Source organism: Spea bombifrons, chromosome 2, assembly GCF_027358695.1.
Source record: "Spea bombifrons isolate aSpeBom1 chromosome 2, aSpeBom1.2.pri, whole genome shotgun sequence".
Classification (NCBI taxonomy): domain Eukaryota; kingdom Metazoa; phylum Chordata; class Amphibia; order Anura; family Pelobatidae; genus Spea; species Spea bombifrons.
The window spans coordinates 80,307,032-80,331,114 of record NC_071088.1 but is presented as its reverse complement, the minus strand read 5'-3'; the positions used below and the strand labels follow the sequence as shown (position 1 = coordinate 80,331,114).

General features: G+C 36.2%; 1 protein-coding gene across 1 annotated transcript in view; it reads left to right on the top strand.

Annotated features, from left to right (window-relative positions):
- Positions 1–23,002, top strand: part of LOC128473717 (dynein axonemal heavy chain 9-like) — a 160,325-nt gene extending 137,323 nt beyond the window's left edge. Inside the window, exons 93-99 of the mRNA XM_053455969.1 lie at positions 633–837; positions 2,323–2,501; positions 4,778–4,911; positions 5,871–5,982; positions 10,914–11,065; positions 11,961–12,073; positions 22,105–23,002. Of these exons, the coding sequence (XP_053311944.1) occupies positions 633–837; positions 2,323–2,501; positions 4,778–4,911; positions 5,871–5,982; positions 10,914–11,065; positions 11,961–12,073; positions 22,105–22,754 (1,545 nt within the window). The 3' untranslated portion in view covers positions 22,755–23,002. The remainder of the gene's footprint in view (positions 1–632; positions 838–2,322; positions 2,502–4,777; positions 4,912–5,870; positions 5,983–10,913; positions 11,066–11,960; positions 12,074–22,104) is intronic.
- Positions 23,003–24,083: the final 1,081 nt, after the last annotated feature.

Below are 24,083 nucleotides of genomic sequence, written 5' to 3'. Positions count from 1 at the left end.
ATTTATGAGATTTTTTGTGCAATGGCAGGGGAATAATATTACAATGAACCATTACTATACTGGGTAAGCTTTAATCATTACTGTCCACTCCTTGCAGCTCGATACAGGAAAATCTCTGGACCTGGCATGTCCTTGCTTCATATGCACAGTTTATAAACATATACATGTTATCCTGATTTTGTGCTAAACATTTTATGTTTTGGCTTAAATTTATATAAATATATGTATAACATGGACCAAGTCACTCTATATCTCTATCTGTTGAATTGTTAAGCCATGGTTCTTCAAACTTGAGGTTAGGAACCACTACTAGGTTGTTTTGCATTGCCACTTTACAGAGGTCTGCATTGTACAGTAGCATTTAACAGTGCAAATGTGGTTAGAAAGAATTCACATGCTAATGAGAAATAAATAAGTGTAACATTAATCTGGTTACTGTCTTCCAAGTGTCTCTGTATAAGGGGGCTAATTTGCTTGGGCATGCCTTGTGGGCCAAAAGCTACACGCTCTTCCCAGTAGGGTCTTTAGTGTATGTGATATTACAATTCTGAGTCATGGGGTAAAAGTGAGAAGAACACTGTGATTCAGTAATGCGTCTTTATTAAGATACTAATTATTCAATCTATTTGAAGGAATGCCGACAAATGAACGCATATCTGAGACACATCAAACTGAGTATTTCAGAGTTATCAAGCTGCCTGATGACGGGTTTAATTGCAACACATACTCAAAACCAAAAGATTGCAGAGGCTTTACTGAAAGGAGAAGTACCACAGCCATGGTTTTATTCACATGGTGGCTATTCGGAATCTCAAACTATCACCAGCTGGCTGCAAGGTAAGTCAGAGAACTTAAATTAAATTGGGTTAAAACAGACTTATTAAAATATTTTTAAATTGTGCAATAAATAAAGTAATAAAGTTCCTTGATGTGGATGCTGGTCCTGTAAAAGAAGCATTGATTCTTTTTTGGGCTTCTGTAGTGCACAGTTACAACTGTTTGACATCCACAAGGTTACTAACACGAAATAGCAGTGTTTGTAAACTCAGCATATTTTGAAAGATAATTAATCTAGTCTCACATAAGAACAGCAAAACTGTAAATCTTAATCAGGTCCTATTATTAATTCATTATATATAAACTTAGAGTCGCCTCTTTTTGTCTAGTATTTATTTAGTACAATATATCATAATTAGAACTTATGGAATTTCTAAAAATATTAGACACAACCACTGCGTTTGCGTTTCAATATTTTAGTTTTTAGAAGTCTAGGAAACAACATTAAGGCATGGTTAGCCCTTTAAAAATTACATATATATATACATATATACGTTTTATGTAAACTCTTTGTCATGACCTTTTGCCCAATGGCCAGTCCAAAGCACTTAATTGCGACTTGTGATATCCCACCCTTTAGTGTATCACCCCCAGTGGGAGATGAGCTGCAAGAGTACAAGCATGCACCAATAATGAAACTATACCGCTTGCAAAACAGAAAAAGATTGTAAGAAAAAAATGAGTTACATTTTTGATACTTAAAAAAAAATTGAACAACCACAAAAAAAACATAAAAGGCAGATACTACAAAAGTCTCATGTTAGCACAATAAGTGGCAAACAATAAGGGAAAAATAGAATTTATCATACTTTTTATGTATAAAAAGTCATATATCCTTTGCTAGGGTAGCACTAAAGTCTTAAATGACAATCCCTATTTGCATAGAGTTTGCCTTGTGGAGTTTTTACTATCTTCAAGGACTGTTCTCTGTATATCTTTTGTATACACAACCTCTAGTGGGTTGTTAAAAAAAAATAAATACTACGCACAGTGTTTAACAAATAAAGTATAGTGACAATATTTTAAAGTCCTATGTGTTTCTGGTAGGAGACAAAATAGGGTGTTTTCTTAGGAATTCCTATCTTTGTAGTGTCCCATGCACACAATACATTTTACAATAGTGTTAGCAGTTGGATTAAATGTTACCGGTTAAACAATTTAAACAGGTGGGTCATCTACATGCCAAAACTTTCTGTTGGCCAGGAAAATATTACCTTAGTTGACATGGCCTGTTTCATACCATTAAGCTAACAATAATCCAGTTTGTTCTCTATTCAGGTCTGAATATGTGAAAAGACCTAAAAAAAAGTGCAAATAAGGGGCCTAGAGAACACTTGAGTTGTTTAACATGTCTTGGCTGCTCTTGAAAGCGTAATGCAACTATAAATCTCAATATCACGCTGCAGCTGGAACGTATAAAATATGATATTCTGGCTATTGCCTTGTATAGAGTGACTGACAATTTTACAATGTGTATATATCTAGATCTGCACAAGAAGCACACACAGCTAAAGCAATGGATGAAGAAAGGATTGATGCCTTTTGCCAAGGGTGAAAAGGGGGCCCTGACCTCTGTAAGGCTCGGGGGACTATTTGACCCAGAGGCATTGATCCTGGCTCTGAGAGTGGAGTTTGCAGCTCATCACAGATATCCATTACACGAGGTATGCCTATGTGGTTATTAGAATTGGCAATCAGTTAAAGTAGTATATATAAGACAGTCTTCAATTATGAAGAGATTGTGGGATACATTGAGATTAGCATTTACATGTGCTGTCTTCTTTTGAGGTTTGAGATCCACCACACAAATATATTTCTGCTTTTAGAGTAACTGTTCATGTTCTGGCCTTCACTATTATACTCGTCAGTCCCTCTACAATAGTCTAGATAGAGGGTGACAGCTGGGTTAATTAACAGTCTATGTTTATCACGGGGCATTAGCTAAATGAAGAAGAATGTGCCAAGGAATAATTGCAGAAAATGTGCACTTTTTTTAAACACAATCCAGAAACATCTGTTGGAGTTTGGACTTCCACCAAGCTCAAAACAAAGGATTTAGTTGATGTTATATAATGGCCAGAAAGTCAGAAATCATCCATTTCTTTGAAAGGCTAACTATCATATGTACTTATAATTAAGTTTAGAAATAACTCTTATAAAAACTGATATCACTCCAAATAACTTGCATGTTAAGCTAATTCAGACATTTGCTAGTTGTATTTGGTATATTCATTTTAGCATACCTCAAAAAACAAAACAGAAAATGCAAGTTGGGTATGTGCCTCAGCTTTCCTCTTGGTCCCACCAAAAGTGGTTGGTTCAAATGTCTTGCAAACCCATCCTCTCTTTTGGGGTTTATTCACTAAAGGGAGGTTTGGTAGGAGAGTTTACAGGAGAGTTGTGGCTTTAGCTTCCTCGATTCATTATTTGTTATGAATGGCCATTTCTAGCAAATGTATTCGGCAAGAAGGGCTGAGCTCGCCCTGCATAATGCATAAATCAAAGGGACTATGTTGAAATCTCACTTAACTTCACATTATACTGGGCCAACCCAGCTATTCATGCAGCAGAAACGTACCGTATTTGCTCGATTATAAGACAAGGTTTTTTTCAGTGCAAACTTTTCAGGCAACTTCCGCTGCAGCCGGAAAGAAGGTACCGTTAGCAGCGGAGGCTGTCTGTTCCATCGCGCAGACCTTCCCCGGCTGTCAGAGAGGAGAGTTCCCTGCACTGCTGTGGGAAATTCTCTCTTACAGCCGGAGGGTGTAACGTGTGATGGACGCAGACAACCTCCGCTGCTAACGGCACTTCCTTCCGGCTGCAGCAGAAGTTGCCTACGCGAATCGCGTAGACATCTACCCGCTGCCCCGACTACACACCAGGGAGTCAGAAGTACCGATAAGTTTGGGGGGGGTTAAATGGGGGGCATAAGGCATTTCTGTAGGCAGAGTGCTCTATGATATGCCTTTTAACCCCCTATACGCCATTCTGCATCCTGAAATGCCTTATACCTTCTTATATGCCACTGTGCCCCATGACATGCCTTTTAACCCCCTAAATGCCAGAGTGGCATATAGGGGTATAAGGCATTTCTGGAGGCAGAGTGGCACATAGGGGGTCAAAAGGCATATCATGGGGCACAGTGGCATATAGAGGGTTATAAGGCATATCATGGGGCACAGTGGCATTTTGAGGGTTAAAAGGCATATCATGGGGCACAGTGGCATATAGGGGGTATAAGGTATTTCTGGGGCAGAGTCGCAAGCCTGGGGGCAGATGTGCATAACAGGAAAATAAAAGGAAATAAAAACAAAAAAAATATTTCTCAATCATAGCTTTTATTTAAAAAAAAAATAGTTTACATAGTTTACATGAATTAACATTTACTGGTAAAACTATAGGGTCTTCTTATATTCAGGCTTTTTCTTTTTTTTCCTAAATTAATATTCAGATTTTGGGGGGTTGTCTTATAATCAAGCAAATACGGTATTTGATTTGGTCCTTCATAATGTAAAGGTAAGTTAAGGAGCTGAAACATAAATCTCCTGGCAATTTTTTATTACATAACTGATGTACTTATTAGAGACATGTTATGTCCCTGATACGTTGGATTCAAAATCGGTGGCCTAAACTTGTCATTGATCAATTTCACCAACCATCCCTTAAGCCCGGCTCTTGAGAATTACCTTTATTACCTTATAAATGCTAATGAAACTTGGTCTAACAGATTGACACACTTTGCAAACACTATTTTGTGATTATCTGAATATTGATACCTCTATTGTTGATCACATTAAGATTTCTATACGTTGCATGAACTTCATTTGTTTGCAAATTACAGGGGGTTAAATACATTTTAATTGATTCATTTTGGTGTTATGATTAGGCACTTGTTGGGTATTGAACTGCTATGTATGTGTTGGATTTATTTTACCTGCAGGTGGTACTCCAATGTCGGATAGCTGAATACCCTGATTACAAGCCTGACACGGAAGGATATCCCCTCTACATTGAGAATCCTGTCTTATACGGTGCCACGTGGGATTATAAAAATAACCATTTAATTGAGTCAAGGTACTTTCCAAGAACATTACTAGTCACAATGTATTAAATATATTTTTTAAATACAAAAAGTATTTGGCACACCTTTAAGGTGACACAATAAAGAATAGTTTCATTCTCTTATTTAACTCAATATCTCTGGTTAATATTTTGTAAATTTTAAGCATTTATAAACTGTAGAAATTATTTTTCCCACAATCTTTTTTGGAATGCTGTTCCATTTGTTTTTGTGTTTCCTTTTTTTTCCATTTAATATAACAAACTGTACACGTTTTAAGGACACACATTCTTTATTGTTTCTATATTTGAAAACATGACTAATTTAGTTTAAAAAAAACTATAAAAAAGATGAAAGATTAATGTGTTTTTTTACCACGATCAGTCTAATCATCTAGCCAGTTTCTAGAAACATTTGTGCTAATGATTTTTTTGTTATGTAATATGTAATGTTGGGAAGAAACAAATTTAAATACATTCCAAAAGCACACTAGCCCATACACATAGCTGCCTTTTTGAGAATTATGTATCCTGAAGCAAGTGATTATTTTATGTGCCACAAATGATATTCTGGTTTTTAGAAACGAGTACGATTTATGTAATGGGAATCCAGTTAAAATGAATATTTTAAATTGTGTACATTGACTAGGGTTTTTTTTTTTAATAAAATGTGCCAATTCTAATGACATCGTCTTGGATTTCCCCTTACCCCTTTGAATTAAAAAGTTATCAGGATCTTATATTTTGTATAGGTTTCTTATATCGTCTTTACTTTTTCTGATATTGAGGGTTGTTCCAAGAAAGGCAAGTAATATGATGGTGCTACATAGGATTGTACATTTGAGTCATAAATATTGTGTTCAATACCTAAAAATTGCAATTGTAATGGTTCAGGAAGATGTGTTGTATTTTCTTAAATAGTATGTTTTCTTTTTTTAAATAATGATGTTTTAATGGGCAATCTTTTCTTACAGGGATGCCAGCCAGCTCTTACCATTTGTCATCATAACTCCAGTTCATGGAAAACATAAAGATCATGGTCAAGAGATATATGAATGTCCTGTGTACATGGACAGCACTATGCAGGTTAGTGTCTTCTATCAGACAGTACTGTTGTAAATGAACCCAGGTTACCTTTTGGCCTGGGGGCACATGTACAGCCATGTGCCCCCCCACCACCACCAATCTATAATAATCCTCCCATCTAATTTTAGTTTACATACACTATGTGTGCATTTTGATTCATGTGATTTTCACTTTTAATGAAATTTCCCAATCTCATCAATTTCGTACAAATCTCTGAAAACGAGGAGGGACCCCAACAAAACAAATGGAAAGCAAATTGTCATTTGAATTTTGTTGTTTTTTTTCCACTCGCTCGTACTCACGCCCGTTAAGTATCTCTCACTTCTCCAGCCTTTTCCTCTCTTGCCCTTATTGCATTTATTGTTCCAGTGTATACATATATATTCAGCCAAGAGTCTAAGTGGCATTTCTATGATGGCAGACATGACACCAAAACAATACAATTTAGTTCTTCTTAAAGCAACGTGAATAATTATATTAACAGCCTGGTTAATGGCTGTCCTAGGAACATGATCAAACAATGAGTACAGAAAGGATAAATTAAGGAAACCCTTAAAAGACTGAACATCTGGTAGGCAAGTAATAAGCAGCACAAGTCATTGGCAAAAGTGGCACTTAAATTGCAAAACAGTGAACCAGTGTAATATTTATTATGAAATATAAATTAACAGTAATCTAATTAGAAATGTTTAAGTTAGCAACTTAATTAAGATTCTTTCCCAAATGAGGCCCTGTAGCAAACCATGCATATTTTAATACCGCCTTATATCTGTCTCAATAACAAGCCCTGATATTGTTAAGCAAGTGCAGTTATAGAATCATGAACAAGAAACCGCACAAGGCTTGTGGAATTCTCCAAGGAGCTGTAATTGCCTTGCAGGCAGTGATTATATACTCTGTGCTTTATAATCATTGGAACAAAATAAATTTTTACAACGTATGAACTACATAATAGGTCTTTGAGGATGAGTGTACAATATATAAAAAAAACTCATATAAGGAAAATGGATATAGCTACATTAGCTACAGAGCCAAGACAATCGTTTTCCGTGTTGGTCCAATTAAAGCTATCAACGTCATCTTAAGTAACATTCTTTAGTTTTCTCTGTGACTTTTTTGTGATTGAAGTGCTTATGTCATGATTAGCTATATTACTTACTGACTCAATCAATCACAAAGGAAAGTTTGAGTGGGGATTTGTAGTTCACCGCATAGTGTTTTACTGTGTTAGCTGTAGGAAGAGAGAGAGAGCTAATTTGGTAAAGATTATACCTTTATCGGCTAACTGAAGTGTAATGAATTGCAAGCTTTGGGTATAATATGCCTGAAGAAGAGATACTCTCAAAAACTTGCAACCCATTATACTTTTTCCACCGAAGTTATCATCTTTACCGAATTTGCCTTCTATTTTAATGCCTAATTTCTTGGAAGGAGTTTTTTTTTATTTGGAGCAATCTCAGTAAATGTATTCAATCCATCGTTTAAAATATACATTATTGAAATGAACCTTCTAGTCAGTTGAATCACTATAGAAGCTTACTATGGATGGAGTGAAAGGTATAAACTGGGCCTTTCAGAATCACGTAGCTGTTAATCATTACAAGTTATTATATATGCATGATGTCCCCACCCTCCCATACTACAGTAATCTTCATCTATATAGGATCTTTGAAGTTTGTTTATTAAATTTCCAAACTGCCAGTAAGATAGTAAAACAGCACATATTTGTCTGCACATTTGAGGTTAAATTTGTTTTCATTGCAAAACTCAAAACTGAATTTCATTAAAATATTTTTGATTCTGTAGATTCTTAAGATGAAGCTTTACAAATTGTACTAAGGTCTGTTGACATGAAATATGAGTGAGCCCCCTTTAAACAGGCAACATCTATATTTTAAGGGCAGACCTCATTGATGCCTTTCTTTCACTGAAACAAGTGTTGCTTCATGCAACCATAGCTTGTTTACTGTACTATGTCATTTTCTCCTGTAAGGAATGGGTTCGGTATTAAAACCCTGCTGGCAACTGTCTGTGGTAAACAGTCAAGCCTACGGAACAGTCTTAATGCCATAAGGCTGGAAAAGGGCAGCGCAAAGTAGAATGGCGATGCAAGGATACGGGCAGTTAGAACTCCATTAAAGTTATTAAAGTTGAAAATTAAAGCATGAAAATATTGAGTTAATTTAACAGTTTGCACCCAAACTGCACAAATGTTTCCTTTAATCAAAGGATACTAAGGTTGTTAAACCTCATCTTTTAGACAGACTCCCCATAACAACAGATCAGGGGGCAAATGCCGACCTCTGGCTGTCATGCATCTCCTATACATTTCTGCCAGCCACACAGATTGCAAGTGACATTTGGAAGTTTCTAAATCATGGTTTTTACTAATAGCTCCAAGATCGCATATCAATAATCTTGCCAAACTTGTATTACTGCTTGCCATGTTCTCCTGCTTTCTTTTACTTTTGGACTCTCGGTCTGCTCTTTTTGAGTATTTTCAAATTATGCAACAAAATAACTAGGATCGAAAAGCTGTAATCTTTTCCAGATCACTCAGTGTTCATCTAAAATACCCATCTGTTAACTTCCCTATGAGCAAACCAGCAGAAGTAGCAAATGCATTATGAAAGATAATGCTCCTGTTTGTATACATTTATACTAAGTAATTAGGCGTCTGGGGAAAAATATGGAAAAGAGCGGTATTTCATGTGTAAATAAAGCGCTCACTTTTAAATAAGGTTTCAAAATTACGCCTCGGCTATTACTTCAAACAAGGCAATTTACAGTGCTTTTTAACGGTGAGAAGTTATTTTCTGCAAAGCAAACAGATTGACTTAATAAAAAACAATTTACCTTTTTACTAAACCATCCATATTTTGATTCCAAATGTCTTGGTGGGAGAAATTAGAAAACTGATGTATTTGATGTGGGGAGACTGCTGGCAAAATGATTTATAGAAAGAAAATAAAGGGCTAAAGAATTTGGAATCAATATTTCAAAACTATAGATTGAATACATTTTGTATTTGCCGTGTTTTCTAGTTTATGTTAGTACATACACGTCTAGAGAGTTCATCATATTCTTATTTTTAAAACATAGCAATTCAGAAGTTAGTGATGAATTTCATAAAAGACCTACTATTCAGTTGCTTAGAGACCCATATTCGTACACCCAGGACAGTTCAGCTTTTTAGGCACTGTCCTAGGTGGATGCCTAAATGTCTCTTGCTGGCAGTTAGTTAAAATATTGCCTGTTTCTATGATGGAATAAGTTCTTGAGAACAAACTATCTATAAGTGTGCTGAACTTGTTGTATCTTCCTGATATTAAAATGTGTAATGCTAGGACCCTAGTGTCACCAGCAACTGCATTTCCATCAACCTACAAAAGCAGGAGTAAATATAAAGCTTGCTACACAATTTGTTTGAACATGTGGGCCTCTTATCTCAAATTGACAATAATCTATTGGGAATACTGTATTTCATTTTTATCACATAAAAAATGAGACTCTAACGTAATTCTTTTAATGAAAACATATGACACAGGGCAAAGGAAAACGAAGGTAGGCAAATTTAAACTCTCTTTATCTCCAGGTGTGACAGTTGATTACCGGGCCTTTGGGCAGCGAGAGCTGTCATTATCCCTTCTGGTTCTTATCCCTTCCTGTCCAATTATTATGCGTATTGCTAGCACTACCTTCCACATCGTTTGCCATATGGCTTGTCTGCTGTACTCTATCTCACCTTCATCGCGGAAAAGGAGGGGGGAAATACACCTGTGGAGTTCCAAATGCATTGCATAGAATCACATTTTTTGCTGCCTTCCAGGATGTTTTAAATATGTATTCAAACTTATGTTCATTTTTAACACACTTAAGGAGCTTAAAGAAAAGTGAAAATGTATAACTAATGAAAATAATTCTGCAATGCTTTCCTGGCTCACATGCAGCGAAACAAGGCACAAATTCTTAGTTTGAATGCAAGGCAATCACAACCTTCCAGATAGATTATGCTCAGTGCTGTAAAGGGATAATGTTCAATCAAGCAACAACTGCCTTTAGGCCTTTAGTGCCCCAAGCAGCACAAACACATAACCATCTGGGAATACTGTAGAAAAGGGAAAAATGAACAGTTTTGCAGAATAAGAGGCTGTTGAACTGAGCATATAATTTACCCTTACTGTGTTAATTGGACCATGAATACAAAACAGTTCTCACAATATTTTGGAGGCTTTTCATTACTTAAAGATTTCATTTAAAATACATTAAATTAATGTAGATTGGATAATCCTAAAAATCAAAATTTCGTGTCTGCACACACAGTACAGATTAGGCTGTGTGTACCTTTTTTATTTCACTATCGCTTGCCTCAAGAAAATAGCACAAAAGTGGTATAATATATCTTTATAATCAGAAGTAATAAGAATATTAACAAAATGTATTAGATGTGAATCATTGGTGGACAAGTAAAAACAAAATATGCATACTCAAGCATAATATTTTAATGTTTGTAGATATATTTATAATGGTTATTGTATCATTGCAAGCATTTGCAGTTTCCTCTGCCAATAGGTGGCCTCCTAGTGGCAGTATGGCTGCATGTTACCTTAGTTAATTAAATCTGTTTTTTGTTAATACTAAGAAACAGTTCCAAGAGCTGGACATCTCCATGACTGGATCTTATAAGCGTACACATTTTTTTTTTAATATATCGTCACATTCCAAAATGAAGCAGAAGTGCAACAGGTAGGTTAACCTAACGAACCCCAAATAAAACATGCACATGTTATTAAAAATAAAAACTATTTTGACCGAGTTGGGTTCAATTCACATGGAGAAATGCAACAAAGTATAAGCTTTGTTATCTAAATAATATACATTTTATTCACTTACCATGCTAAACTGTCATTTGATTTTCTTCCTGTCAACAGAACTGTGTGATGAGGCTCCCTCTTACATGCACAAAACCTGTGAGACAATGGAATCTCCGAAGAGTAGCTATTATCCTAAATCCAGGCATTGATACTACTGAATCTAGGACTGCACCATATGTAAATGTGCTGGCAAACGTTCCAGTGATTAAGTAAGTGCACTTGGATAAACAGGGCCCTCATTTTTGACTTATGTAAGTCAAAAGTATTATGTGATGTACCACTTGTAATATATATATCTAGATACTGTACCCACAGCAGTGCTAAAAGAAAAAAAACATAACACCCGCCCGGCCCCAAGAACTGCATGTCCCGGGCGTCGGGCGATACGAATTTGCGCATCCCTGCGCTAAACCCCAATTATAGGCCGCACCTCCACTTTAAAGACTTAAAGTGGGAGGGAAAGTGCGGCCTATATATGCCAAGTGCGGCCAAATACGGTGTATATATATACATATATATATATATATATTATTTTTTTTCATGTGTGTGTTAACAAATGGGGCCCCGTTTGTACTGTTCATTTAAACATATACTTTGGGTTATATGTTATAAAAAGAGAATATACTGTACAGTACAGTGGTTATGGGAGAATATTACATTCTCTGTAGCACTTATTTGAACATTTACCACAGCTGACATTGTGTCATATTGATTAAAATATTGTGTAGAGTTCTGGACACCACATACTGTATTTATAATAGACATGCCCAATTTGTAAGAAGCATTCTTCCAAGGTCAGCAATTGAGTGCTTTACTTATTAGGTTGGTGGTAGTGCTGTGTTACATTTTGTCCAGACAAAAAAATGATTGTACTAGAAGACCACATAAATACAGATAAACATACTAAAAGCACTAGGTTGCAGCAAAACTGTTTTTTAAACCACTCATCTGTCACGAACAAGCCCCAGAGAAACCAGGAGACACAGCCAGTGTATAAATGTGTCAATTCTGTGCACAGTTCTGTAACCACTTGTCTGTTCTCACAGAAAGACGTTTGTGTGAGTGCAGCGGTCCCCTGAGTAACTGTTAGTTTCTGTTTTCCAGCACACGGACCAAAATGTATAAATCATCACACTCAAACATTTTCAGCAGAGCAAGCAAGGGCAAAGCTCCTGTCAGTACACAAACACAACAACCAAATACACCAGGCAGCAATGGTAAATATGCTTCTACAATCTTTATATTTATTGTTGGACATGTATAATGGAAAAAACAAACATGGTGGCTATGTTTAACCCCTTAAGGACCAAGATACTTTTTATTTGTTGTACCCCTTGTGACCAAGGCTGTTTTAACATTTCTGCGGTGCTTGGATTTAGATGTAATTTTCTTCTCTTTCTTTTAATGTACCCACACAAGCTGTATATTGTTTATTTTCAGAACAAGAAGGGCTTTCTGCTAATACCATTTTTTATTATATCAAAATAATAAAACATGGTGACAAATTTAAAAACTGCACTTTTTCTCACTTTTAATTGAAAAACCTATAAAATATTATTTTAATTTTCCAAATATGGTAATCCTGTCTCCATGTCCTATTTGGGACATATTTGAAGCCAGCCAATTCAATTTACCCCCATCAAACCATATATTTTGGAAAACTAGACACCCAGGGTATTTAAAATTCTGGTATTTTAGTATTTTCCATGCTTCAATTCTATCACCAGCCTTTTCCAAATTTTGTGATATAATTTTTTTCTTTCACACAGATTGTGCTTTGTGTCAAACACCCAAATATGTGCTCAGCAACATCTCCCTAGTACAGTAATACCACTCATGCATGGGTTTGTCGGGTTGTTTGGGAGGTAAAATGGCACATTTGAGAGGTGTGGATTTTTCGATTTGGTCCTTTGGCCCACATGTCCTATTTGGGACATGTTTGAAGCTGTCTAATTCAATTTACTCATCAAACCATACTTTTTTTTAAACTAGACACCCCAGGGTATTTTAAATGGTGGTATTTTAGCCAATTATACCACAAACATTTGTCAATATTTGTGGCAGTCATTATTTGTGTGTATTTTTTTCCACATATGTACTTTAAGTATGATTTTACAGCCTTTGGTATATGTCACTAAGTACAGGCTATCGAGGCATTTCAGTGACACCGTTTAAAAAGAGCTTAGGAGGCTCCTAAACAATCAGTTGTCCGTTGTCATATTTAATATGGTGGACGTGGATGCCCCAGGAAGGGGCCACACAGGGTCCCTGCTTTACTTGTCAGTGTTGCTGAATGCCTCGACATCAAAGCATTACAGCAACACAGTTGCATTAACTGAATTGATCATTAAGGGGTTAAAAAGGAATGATGATGCTTGAAATTTGATCCCTAATGCAAATTACAAAAATATTCAGTTAGCTGATAAGATAAATACTTTGGAATGCTTCATGTTTGACCCATAATCTCTAGGTGAAGTGCTGGTTCCTCAGGTCTCCGGGTCACTTTCCTTTTTCTCCGGGCAGGTGAGCCATGCCATGCCCACTTCACCTCTACTTCCCACCCACTTAATGTGTAGAGCCCACTTAGTGCTCGTCCCACTCCTATGTAGGATAACCCTAACTCATGGTCAGCAAGCCCCATACCTCATGAAGCTGTTTCCCCCAGAAGAGGGAGAGCTCTGGGTACCCTATACTAGAAGGTTATGAGTTATTACCGTATTTGCTTGATTATAAGACGAGGCTTTTTCCAGAGCAAATGCTCTGAAAAATACCCTCGTCTTATAATTGGGGTAGTCTTATAATCAGACCTCAACTAGGTCTGACTATGAGACTAAGATCCAGATCCCCCGCAGCGATGCAGGGGACCTGGATCCTCCTGTCTACCCCACTTACCGGTACTTCTGAGTCCCCGGTGCTTAGCACTAAGCACCGGGCAGCGTGTAGAGCTCTACGCGATTCGCGTACACAACTTCTGCTGCAGCTGGGAGGAGGTGCGGTTAGCAGCGGGGTTGAAATGCCTTATACCTCCCTATATGCCACTCTGCCCCATAATACGCCTTTTAACCCCCTAAATGCAAGAGTGGCATATAGGGGTATAAGGCAATTCTTGAGGCAGAGTGGCACATAGGGGGTCAAAAGGCATATCATGGGGCACAGTGGCATTTAGAGGGTTAAAAGGCATATCATGGGGCACAGTGGCATATAGGGGTTATAAGGCATTTCTGGGGCAGAGTGGCAAGCCAGGGGGCAGATGTGCAGGTTGAAAAAAAAGGAAATAAAAACTAAATATTTTTCTCAATCATAGCTTTTATCCAAAAAAAGTTGTTCACATAGTTTACATGAATTAACATTTACTGGTAAACCTGTTTTACTATAGGGTCGTCTTATATTCAGGCTTTTTCTTTTTTTCATAAATTAATATTCAGATTTTGGGGGGTCGTCTTATAATCGAGCAAATACGGTAATATGATGAGCCTGTTTTTTGTACCAGGATGAAATTTTATACATAACTCCCCATAATTAAGTTTATACAAAAAGTTAAGAGCAGTGATAAGTGGTAACAGTGGTTCAATCACCATAGCAACTAATGTAATGTTCCTGTAGATATACTTTACTTTTATTATAGTGCACCAGAACTCTTTTTTTCCTGCAGTTAGCTCATTCATTCTGTATCAGGGGAAGTTTGATCATTGTTGGTTTTACTTTTAGTCCTAGGGAATAATTATTTACAAAGATTACTCAAGTGGTGATTATTCAGAGTAATATGTTTGCCTATTTTGTTATGTGTTTTTTGGAAAAAAATTATGGTATTGATGTACTATACTGTAAAAAGTGATTGTTACCTTTGGATAAGCAAATATAATATTTAAAGGACATTTAACATCTTTATAGCCGTAAGCAAACTACTTAAGTTGATACATTCTCAGTAGAAAAGGAAACAATCGACATACAAGAGGGAAAGAACAAATTCATGTTTTCATCCTCATTATTCCTTCATGTTGAACTTTGCTCAAAATTGTATTTCTCTCTTCTGCAATGGCTTTATGTGTATAGCAAGGTCATTTGGAGAAGAGAGGCAATATTAGTGTTTCTTTGACACCTTTGACAGCAATACAAGTTGCTTATTACATTGTGAGGGCATGAGGCACCATACCATAATAGAAAAGAGCTTTACTGCTTAACAATAAATCCACAGTGCTTTAGAAAACACACTATGAATTATCAGATGGAGTGTGTGCATTAAGGACTGGTTGGCAAACGTGGGTATGTGTTGGCTAGCAAAATTTTGTGTTGTGTGCTAGCAGCTAATCATTTATTGATGATTATTAATTTTTGACAAATGTTAAAAACAGATGCAACATGTTATTGCTGTGATGCTGTAGCTATGTATTAAAAGATTTAAGTGGCCACAACATCTTGTAGATGACCTACTTTTCAACTCATTTTGCAATGGCTGATGCCACTTTTGTTTTAAGGGCTTTGGATAGAGGTGTGGCTAGGGTTAAGGATCATCTGACTCTTTAGCTCCTGTTAGATTCTATTCCCAAGACGTTCATCTTGAAATGCCATGTAAATGTTATGAAAAGTCTTATTCAAAACCATTAACCGTTACATTGAAAGAGCAGGAAGCTTCCAGATCCAAGGATTAATCTGATGGCCCATGAAGTCATGAAGGAACACCCCACCAAAACCATATGTGAGCTAAAATGGCATTTCATTTTTTCTGTTTGAGTTGGATCATGAAATTAGGGATAGGCTGACCTCAATTGACTTAACTATGTAATACATCTGCTATGTTCTGCATACATATGCTTCACATAAGCAATCAATCACTCCCTTTTTAAATAGCTGGCAGATTTCAGCCTATCACCAATCTTGATTTTTACAAATCATTTCTTTATGTACTTATCATTGTTTTTTCTCTTCACTTAAAAATGAATGTTTAGGGTTCGAGGCATGTGATGTCTGCTAAAACAATGTACACAGACAAAGAATGTAAGGTGTTTAGTGCTGGATTCAATTATAGTTTTATCTTGAATATGACAGTTCCTCTATAATCAATGTATACCTCTGTTTGATACCGCAATTACTTTTATATTTATTTTAATTGCGCATTTAAGTAATAATATTTTAATAAAATGGATTAAACACAGTTTTGGTAATTACGGCAAAAATATTTATTTCATGATAAATAGTTGAGGCTCAGCGGGGTTTGGCATAGTGGGCTAAGCGAATGGATGCATAATGAAGGAGCTCTGCCATAAAATCAGATTAAAGCAGCTGAAATCCAGCGACTCAAAGAGAAGATGCTGAGACATGGCAACGTGCAACCACAAAGCTAAAAGAATGCTATGGACCATGAGCCATAACTACTACATACAAGGGAACAAATTAGGGAAGATGATAACCAACAAACTAAGGAAAAGATCATCATTGTAAACCTCAATGATGGCCCAGGCACACCCCAGCCATCATTGCACAACATAAGCTAATTCCCATTCAAAAACAACTTATTAACCATTCACAGAAGAAGAAACCAGCAAAGTCATAAGACCACTTAAACCAGCAAAATCACCAGGCCCTGATGGCTTTTACAACATATTCCACAAAGACTTTGAAAAGAGTCTCACCCCTGGGCTAACAACAGTGTTAATTGAAATTAAGGAATCTTGAACAATTCCAAACGAAATGCTAAGGGCACACATTGTCACCCTTTCAAAGCCGTGTAGAAAACACCCACTATCAGGAAATTTTAGGCCAATTTGCTTCTAAACAAAGATGTTAAACTGTAGGCAAAGCTCCTGGCAAACAGGATAAGTGTGATCCTCTAGTTTTGAACTATGCCAATTATAATCAAACATGAAATACTACAAGAATATCAAAAGGGTCAAGCACCTTTACACAAAGCACCTGCAGAAGAGGCAGGGAGGTTTAGGTATGCCAAGCCTTATGTCAGGATTCCATCCTTCTACCCTGTACTTTGTGATGCATGTCATGTTTCCTTGCAACCTGTACAGGCCACTCTCCGGTATGTGGAACCTGGGAATCATATCATCTGACCAACTGCACCTGCTTACCTGATATTTTACCTTAAATAGCTGCTCAGCACCTCAGTTACTGCCCTTACATTGCAGTGGCTCTGTATCCTGGTCTTATATTTCTCCTAGCAGTTTCCTACTGATCATCTGATTCTGTTTCAGCTTGTTTGTGACCATTCTCCTGGATACCTGATTTGGCTTGTCGACTGTGACCTTCTGTTAATGACGTGGCTTATTTTTGACCACGTATTTCTGCCTGAGGGCTTCCTGCTGTGTGCCCTGTGTGAGGGCTTTCACTCCCCCTGCTAGTCCAGTTCACATTTTACAGTTCAAACTTGCTGACTTGGGTGCTCCGTGAGGATGCAAGCATGTTCCTACACATTGACTAGCCTGATGTGAACCCAGAAATGGACCAACAAATCCAAACATCTTGGATGCTTTGGCACTTTCTAGTGGTGTGTGGGACTCAAAGGCAAATATTTGGATTAAGACTGCATACAAGATAATAGCCACTCTACTGAGCTCACTGACTCTCCACACAGACAATATGGACCTTTTGGCTTGAAGCGCCTGGGTATAGTGTATTGCAGCCAACTTTTGGAAACTAATAAAGTACTTGGCTTCCAAGCTCTACAATGAGCCTCCGACCTCCCAGACTGTATTCATTTTTTTAATTGCATGCATCTAAAACATATTATCCGAAGTGAAATAAAAGGAAAGGAGGCCCGAATTGAGGGTTCAGCTCTTTATCCATGTCAAGCAAGCCAGAACAGAAAGCTATGTCTATATTCTACAGGTCTATTTTGAGAACTTCAAGACACAGCAAGTTAACATATATGAAATGGGGAAGATGGAACGGGGCCCAGTCTATTCAAGAGAGAAATGGCACCAAGCAAATACAGATTTTCTGCGTTAATCAGAGAGCTACCCATTGGGAAACAAACATAAACATCCTTTTTAGAACATGTGAACATGCTTTGAATTAAGACAGGTTACAGGACACCAACTATGTGTGTTTCTGGAAAATGGACAGATTCCAAGACACATAAACAATATTTGAACACACATAACCAACACCACCTACTTATGTTACCTACTTATAGCCAGGAGATGGAGGAAATACCTGACATTACAGACCTGGTGGCTACTAGAGCTCATGAATACTATGCCCATAGAACATCAAATAGTGCTACTGAATTTCCTTCTCTTATTCTTTTCCCTTCCTGTTTTCTCCCCTTTCCTTTCATACTCATTGTGGAGGAAGTCAACAAATGTTGTGTCATAATGCCAGAGGGACGATGGTTAAAAAAATGGAAAAATGCATGTAAAAATCGTATAAAACCTTGTATTTAGTAAACTCTTGGAAAACTGAAAAATAAAATATATAAAAAAGGAGGCTCAGTTGCTAAGAAACATTTTTTCAAGAGGTTACTTTGTGAAGAATGATTATTGCTGGATAGATTTTCTATTTATGCGAATGTAATAAGGCTCTGTGCACAGCTAAGTGTATTCTTCAAATTGTGTTGATAAAGATTTTCTTGAATTATTATTACAGAGCCATATTTTAGGACAAAATGCCAGCAGTGTGATTGTGAGTGTGACTTTGATTTAAAACAAACAGCTTTAGCAAGTATGCTTATTTTCCCTAATTTCTGTTATTACAAATGTGTTATTTTTCATTCTTATTTGCTATCATGACTGCAGTGAATACATATATATGAGAGTATTCTGACACCTAAACATTGTTTACAGGCATATAGATTAGTGATGGGCAAAGCATCACCATCCACCTGAACAAAACAGCAAAACTATATTTTGCCCATCACTATTATACAGTATATCGACAATAGAAACATTTTAAATGTGGTTTCACTACCCTCTTGATGACACCACATGCAACTGAACTATTATTTTGTACAGCAGTTAATTTGCATTTATGGTAACATATGGGGCTGTCAGGAAATGCATTCTGTTACCACAATATATAATGTGTAAGCATAATATAACTTGATTATTTATGAGCCAGATGGTTAAAATCAACTTTTATCACCTTGACAAAAATATTGCCTTCACTGTGGTTTCTGTATTTCATGTAATGTCAGTCAACGGAACAAATAGGTACTACATTTTACATGCTAAACCTTGTACCTTTGAAGCATCAGTAGCATTCATCCTTGTTTATGCCAAACAATGAGTATAAGGGCAGCCAGATGATATTGGTATACATACAGTGGGGCAAAAAAGTATTTAGTCAGCCACCAATTGTGCAAGTTCTCCCACTTAAAAAGATGAGAGAGGCGTGTAATTTGCACCATAGGTAAGTCTGAACCCACTGGCAGTGGATATTAAGTGGCCACTAGTTTCACAGGAGCGTATATACAAGTAAATTCAATTATTTTTAAGCATTAGAATTTTTTTGATGCTCCTCAAGAGTTTTTAAATTATACCTACAATTGGTACAGAGGAATGTCCCAATATCCCAATGCTACATCAGAATGTAATTTATGTGAGCATACAGTAGCCACTGAGGACAGAAACAAATTATACATACACTTCATGAGATCAAAATGACTTTTGCGTTAAGTAATAACAGAAAGACATGTAGGTCTGGCATTAAAAAAACCCCATAAATAATCATGTTTCTCTAAAATACAATAAAATAGAAAATAAATATAATAAAAAAAATAATAAATATAGATAATTCTGTGGGATAGCCTAAAAACACGGTTATATGCCCGATGGTTCATGATTTGTTATGGTGTCAGTATTATGCCAAAAATGCATATTTTTTTATATTTTAAAATATTAAAATAAGTCCATGTAACTACAACGCATCCTTCTGGAGGAGAAAAATAGGAGAAATAGGAGTCTACCACTGTATGAGCAATAACATACAAACCTTGACAGTTTGATCCGTTATTCCCATACTACTTTAAACGTCTGTTTTAAATGTTGCTATTACAATTCAAGTTCCAAATCTGCCTCTTGAAGTTCTGTTCCTTGAAATCATAATGGAATATATTCTCATTATGTATAGGAAGAATAATATAGAAATAGTATGTATATGAATGTATACAAATAATAATTAAGCACAATTCAGTTTCCCTGGCTTCTTTTATTGTCTGTCTCAAGTTGTCTGTGGAGACTTGACTGGCTACAAAATAGCTCCCAAGGAAAATTAATAGACTTTGAGCACTGGCTACCATAAACCTGTAGATGAAGATTCTTGAAATACTGAAGCTATAAAGAGATAAATAGGGCATTTTGCAAACAGATATCTCTATTAGCATTCACCATACACAATATAAATATATGTGCATAAAAATTCGCTCACTGGGGTTTTGTGCAACATCAAACAGGATTGATTTTGTTTTTCCTATTTGGTGTTTGACAATTCCCTGCGTCCAAATGAACAAAGATGAAATAAAACTCTGTTTTTTTATTTGATTGTGTTCAGATAAATGTGGTTTCACTGTACTTAATCTGCTGTTATTTGAACCAAAATTAAATAGCTGACAATGTACTAAATCATTTTATGTTTGTGCCTGCAGGCATTCTTGCCCCCACTTCTGCATATTTTTTCAGTCCTCTGATCACTTTGTTTTTCAAGCTGGGCAGCGCAGGCAATCACAGTTGTAAACGTTTGTAGATGGTTCACTCAGTGGGAATTTCTCCTTTATCGAAGATTATGATTTATGAAAAACATCCAACAGCTTATTTTTCCTTTATTTCGCTTTTTCAACATTCCATTGGGTTTTACATTATATCATATATTTATTTAAAAGTGAATATTAATGATTATTTTCAGTTATTAGTTATGCTACTGCTGTGGACACAGCGCTTCAGTTCCCAAAAGATTATTGGCTTAATTAGGACTTCTTTAGATATACAGTTAGAAGACAAACTGTTGGAAGACAAACTGCATAACATAACACCGAAACACAGAATTTAACAGCAGAACCATTTGGCTCATCTAAATCTCTGACCGTCTAATTTTATATTATATATAATACATATTATATATGATATAAACCTCTCCCTTGTACTTAATTCCCTTAAAGTATTTAAATGTTTCTTTCAAATCTTTTCTTTACTCCAAGCTATACAAACCGAGCCCCCTTAGGCTTTCATGATACTTTTTATCCTGCAAACTATCCACCATTTTGGTAATCCCCTTCTGAACTCCCTCTAAAATGTCTATACATCAACTGTACACAATACTATAGTGAAAGTCTAACCAGAGATCTGTAATGTGGCATAACCACTGCCTCCTTCCTGCTACTAATGTTTCTAGCTATACAACCCGGGACATTGCCTGCTTGTTGGCAATGCTTTATTGTATCACACTCTTAACTTTAAGTCCTCAGAAATATTTATTCCCAAGTGTCTCTGCTCTCTTATCACTGGCAGAACAGTGCCCACAATCTGCCTTGGTATATCCCAAGTGTATTATTTTACATTGATCAACATTAAATTGCAGCTGTCACACTCTTGACCATTCTTCTAATTTACTTGAATCATTTGCCATGTGGTTTGTTCCACCTAAAATTTTTACCTCATTGCAGTCCTTTGTATTATCTAGGAAAATGCATATCCTACTGTTAAGACCTTTTGTAGTATTTCTAATAAAAATAATAGAGGTACCCCACTAGTGACATGACCTTATGCTGAATGTACACATATATACATTAACTACAACCTTCTGTTTCCTATTACTCGATTGCCATTCAAATATTTTAACACCAGACTCTGAAAACTGTTCTAAAATGTGTGTATGTTGCATGTATGTATTAAATGTATGCTGTATCATTAAAAATAACCTTCACTGGGACTTAGGGGCCTAGCCGAAACCCTGAAAAATACACCCAGACCATCATCCCTTCTCTACCAAACTTTACAGTAAGCACTATACATTCCGATAGATAATTTTCTCCTGGCATCTGCCTAAACCAGATTCATCCATTAGACATCCAGATAGTGAAGTGTGATTCATGACTGCACACATTTCCACTACTTTAGGGGGCTTGTGTGCCCCTGCTCAGCCAAGGAAACCCATTTTATTACGCTCCTGATGCACAGTGCTTGTGAATATGTACACATTTTGTAGATAACCTTGTGAAAAATTACAGTCTATGAGAAAAATTACAGTCTAAAAGAGAATGCTCATTTCCTTGTGTCACTCACTCAGCTTTCTTGTTATCTTATTGCAGATGCATTTGTAATTAATAATACTGTGGTATCAGACAAAGACCACTCCAATGCACTTCTGGAAGATGTTGCAAATGTGATGACTAGTGAAACTAAACTTTCTGTCATGTCACCGTTATTCACTAATGAGACATTGTCAGATCAACAAGATGAGGAATCTTTCAGAGAGGATACCCCTGCACACCAAAAAGTCACCATATCTGATAATGAGGCCGGGAAATGGCAGAAAGGCAGAGATATAGAAAGAAAAGGAATTGTGGTATCTGAAGGATGTGCAAACAAAGCAGAAGAAGCGATCATTGACAACGATTCAATGGTACATACAAGAATTTCTGCTTATGAGCCGTCTTATAATGAGCATGGTCATGGACATAACAATGGCAACTTTGATGAGGCTGAAAATAAAAGCTACAAAGAAGCTTTTGATAAAGAGAGAGGAGACAGCTTCCAAGAAAGTCTACCTAGTGGTGATGATTTTGAAACAAGTGAAAACCAAGCCAGCTATAATTATGGATCGAACAATGAAGATAATAAGGAGCATATATTTGATTATAACGTTGACAGCAGATGGAATGCCAATGACAACACAGGTGCCTTGAAGGATCACAGTATAAAGATCGAGGCTGATGACATCAGAGAAAATATACAATAGGTACAGATTAATGGAAAGGCGATACTCATAGTGAAAATGTCAACGTTACTAGGGCCAAATATATTGGATGCAGGACAGTGTGAATTGTCATGACTATTAACGATGAAACTTCAATAAAACAGATACAAAATAATCTATTATCTGAATGATTTAAAGTGTACAAGACAGGGAAGTCGTGGAGAAAATGCAGTAAAGTTTATATAAAAGAAAAAAACTGTTATGTACAATAAATATGGTGGATGAATGTTCTTCTGTGAGTTTATTTTTTTTCCTTCAATTTATTTGAATATTTTCAATCCATGCCTATGCTAAATCAACTTTCTGAAGATAAAGAGTAAATGACTGCATGTCTCTCAATGACAACAGATGTGATATTGCTAAAACACAGCCAATTATTGACTACAATTGGAACATAAAGAGCTGTGTTAGGATCAGGGGCTAATTTGTTGTTGACCCCTTTTTTATATCTATTAATAGAAATTAAATTAACTGATGACCTGTAAATGTATATTGCCATATTGTGCATTTTATGGATATGATTCTAAACATAAAATGCAGTTGCTTCTTTATCTAATGATATTGAATACTATCAATAATAGTTTCTAAATACAGAAAGCAACGTTGTTTCAGGGATCATTACATTATTGTGTAATTTAAACTGTATTGCCTGATATTTTTCACCATTTCACCGGTTGTCTTTCATTTTCTTAAAGCACCATATATTGCCTTCAGCTTTAAATATTTATGTTTTGTAAGTCTTAGAACTCTGGTACATTCAATATGTTAAGATGGGTCTACCTTATTTAGAACCGATATGGCAATATCCAATTTTGTGTACTTTTGATGGTGATCATTGTTTTTTTGTTACAGATTTGTGTGCATTAGCATAATGTATACATTATACTAATTGATACTAATATACTATATTAAAAATAATTATTGTTTCATAATCATGAATCATGACCATGTCAAAAGATTGTAGACCTCAAATCAAGCATTATTCACATGTATAATATACCTGCTCTAGTTATACAGTATACAGACACTGTGAAACTGTGTTTTAAGATTATTCCAAAGTGATTGATATAATTAGTGTATACTAATGTGGCCTTAAGAGGAAGGCCTACTTGTCAAAAACATGATTTTTGTGGGTGCCCTAAATTACAAATGGTAAAACCAGGGCGTACCTAGAGTATTTGGCACCTGGGGCGGATCCTTTATGTGGCACCCCGCCACACACACTTTAAAACTGCATAGCTTCTTTCGTTATATACTGGTGCAGACATTGACGGTGGTACAGCATAACACCTATCACTATATACTGAGGCA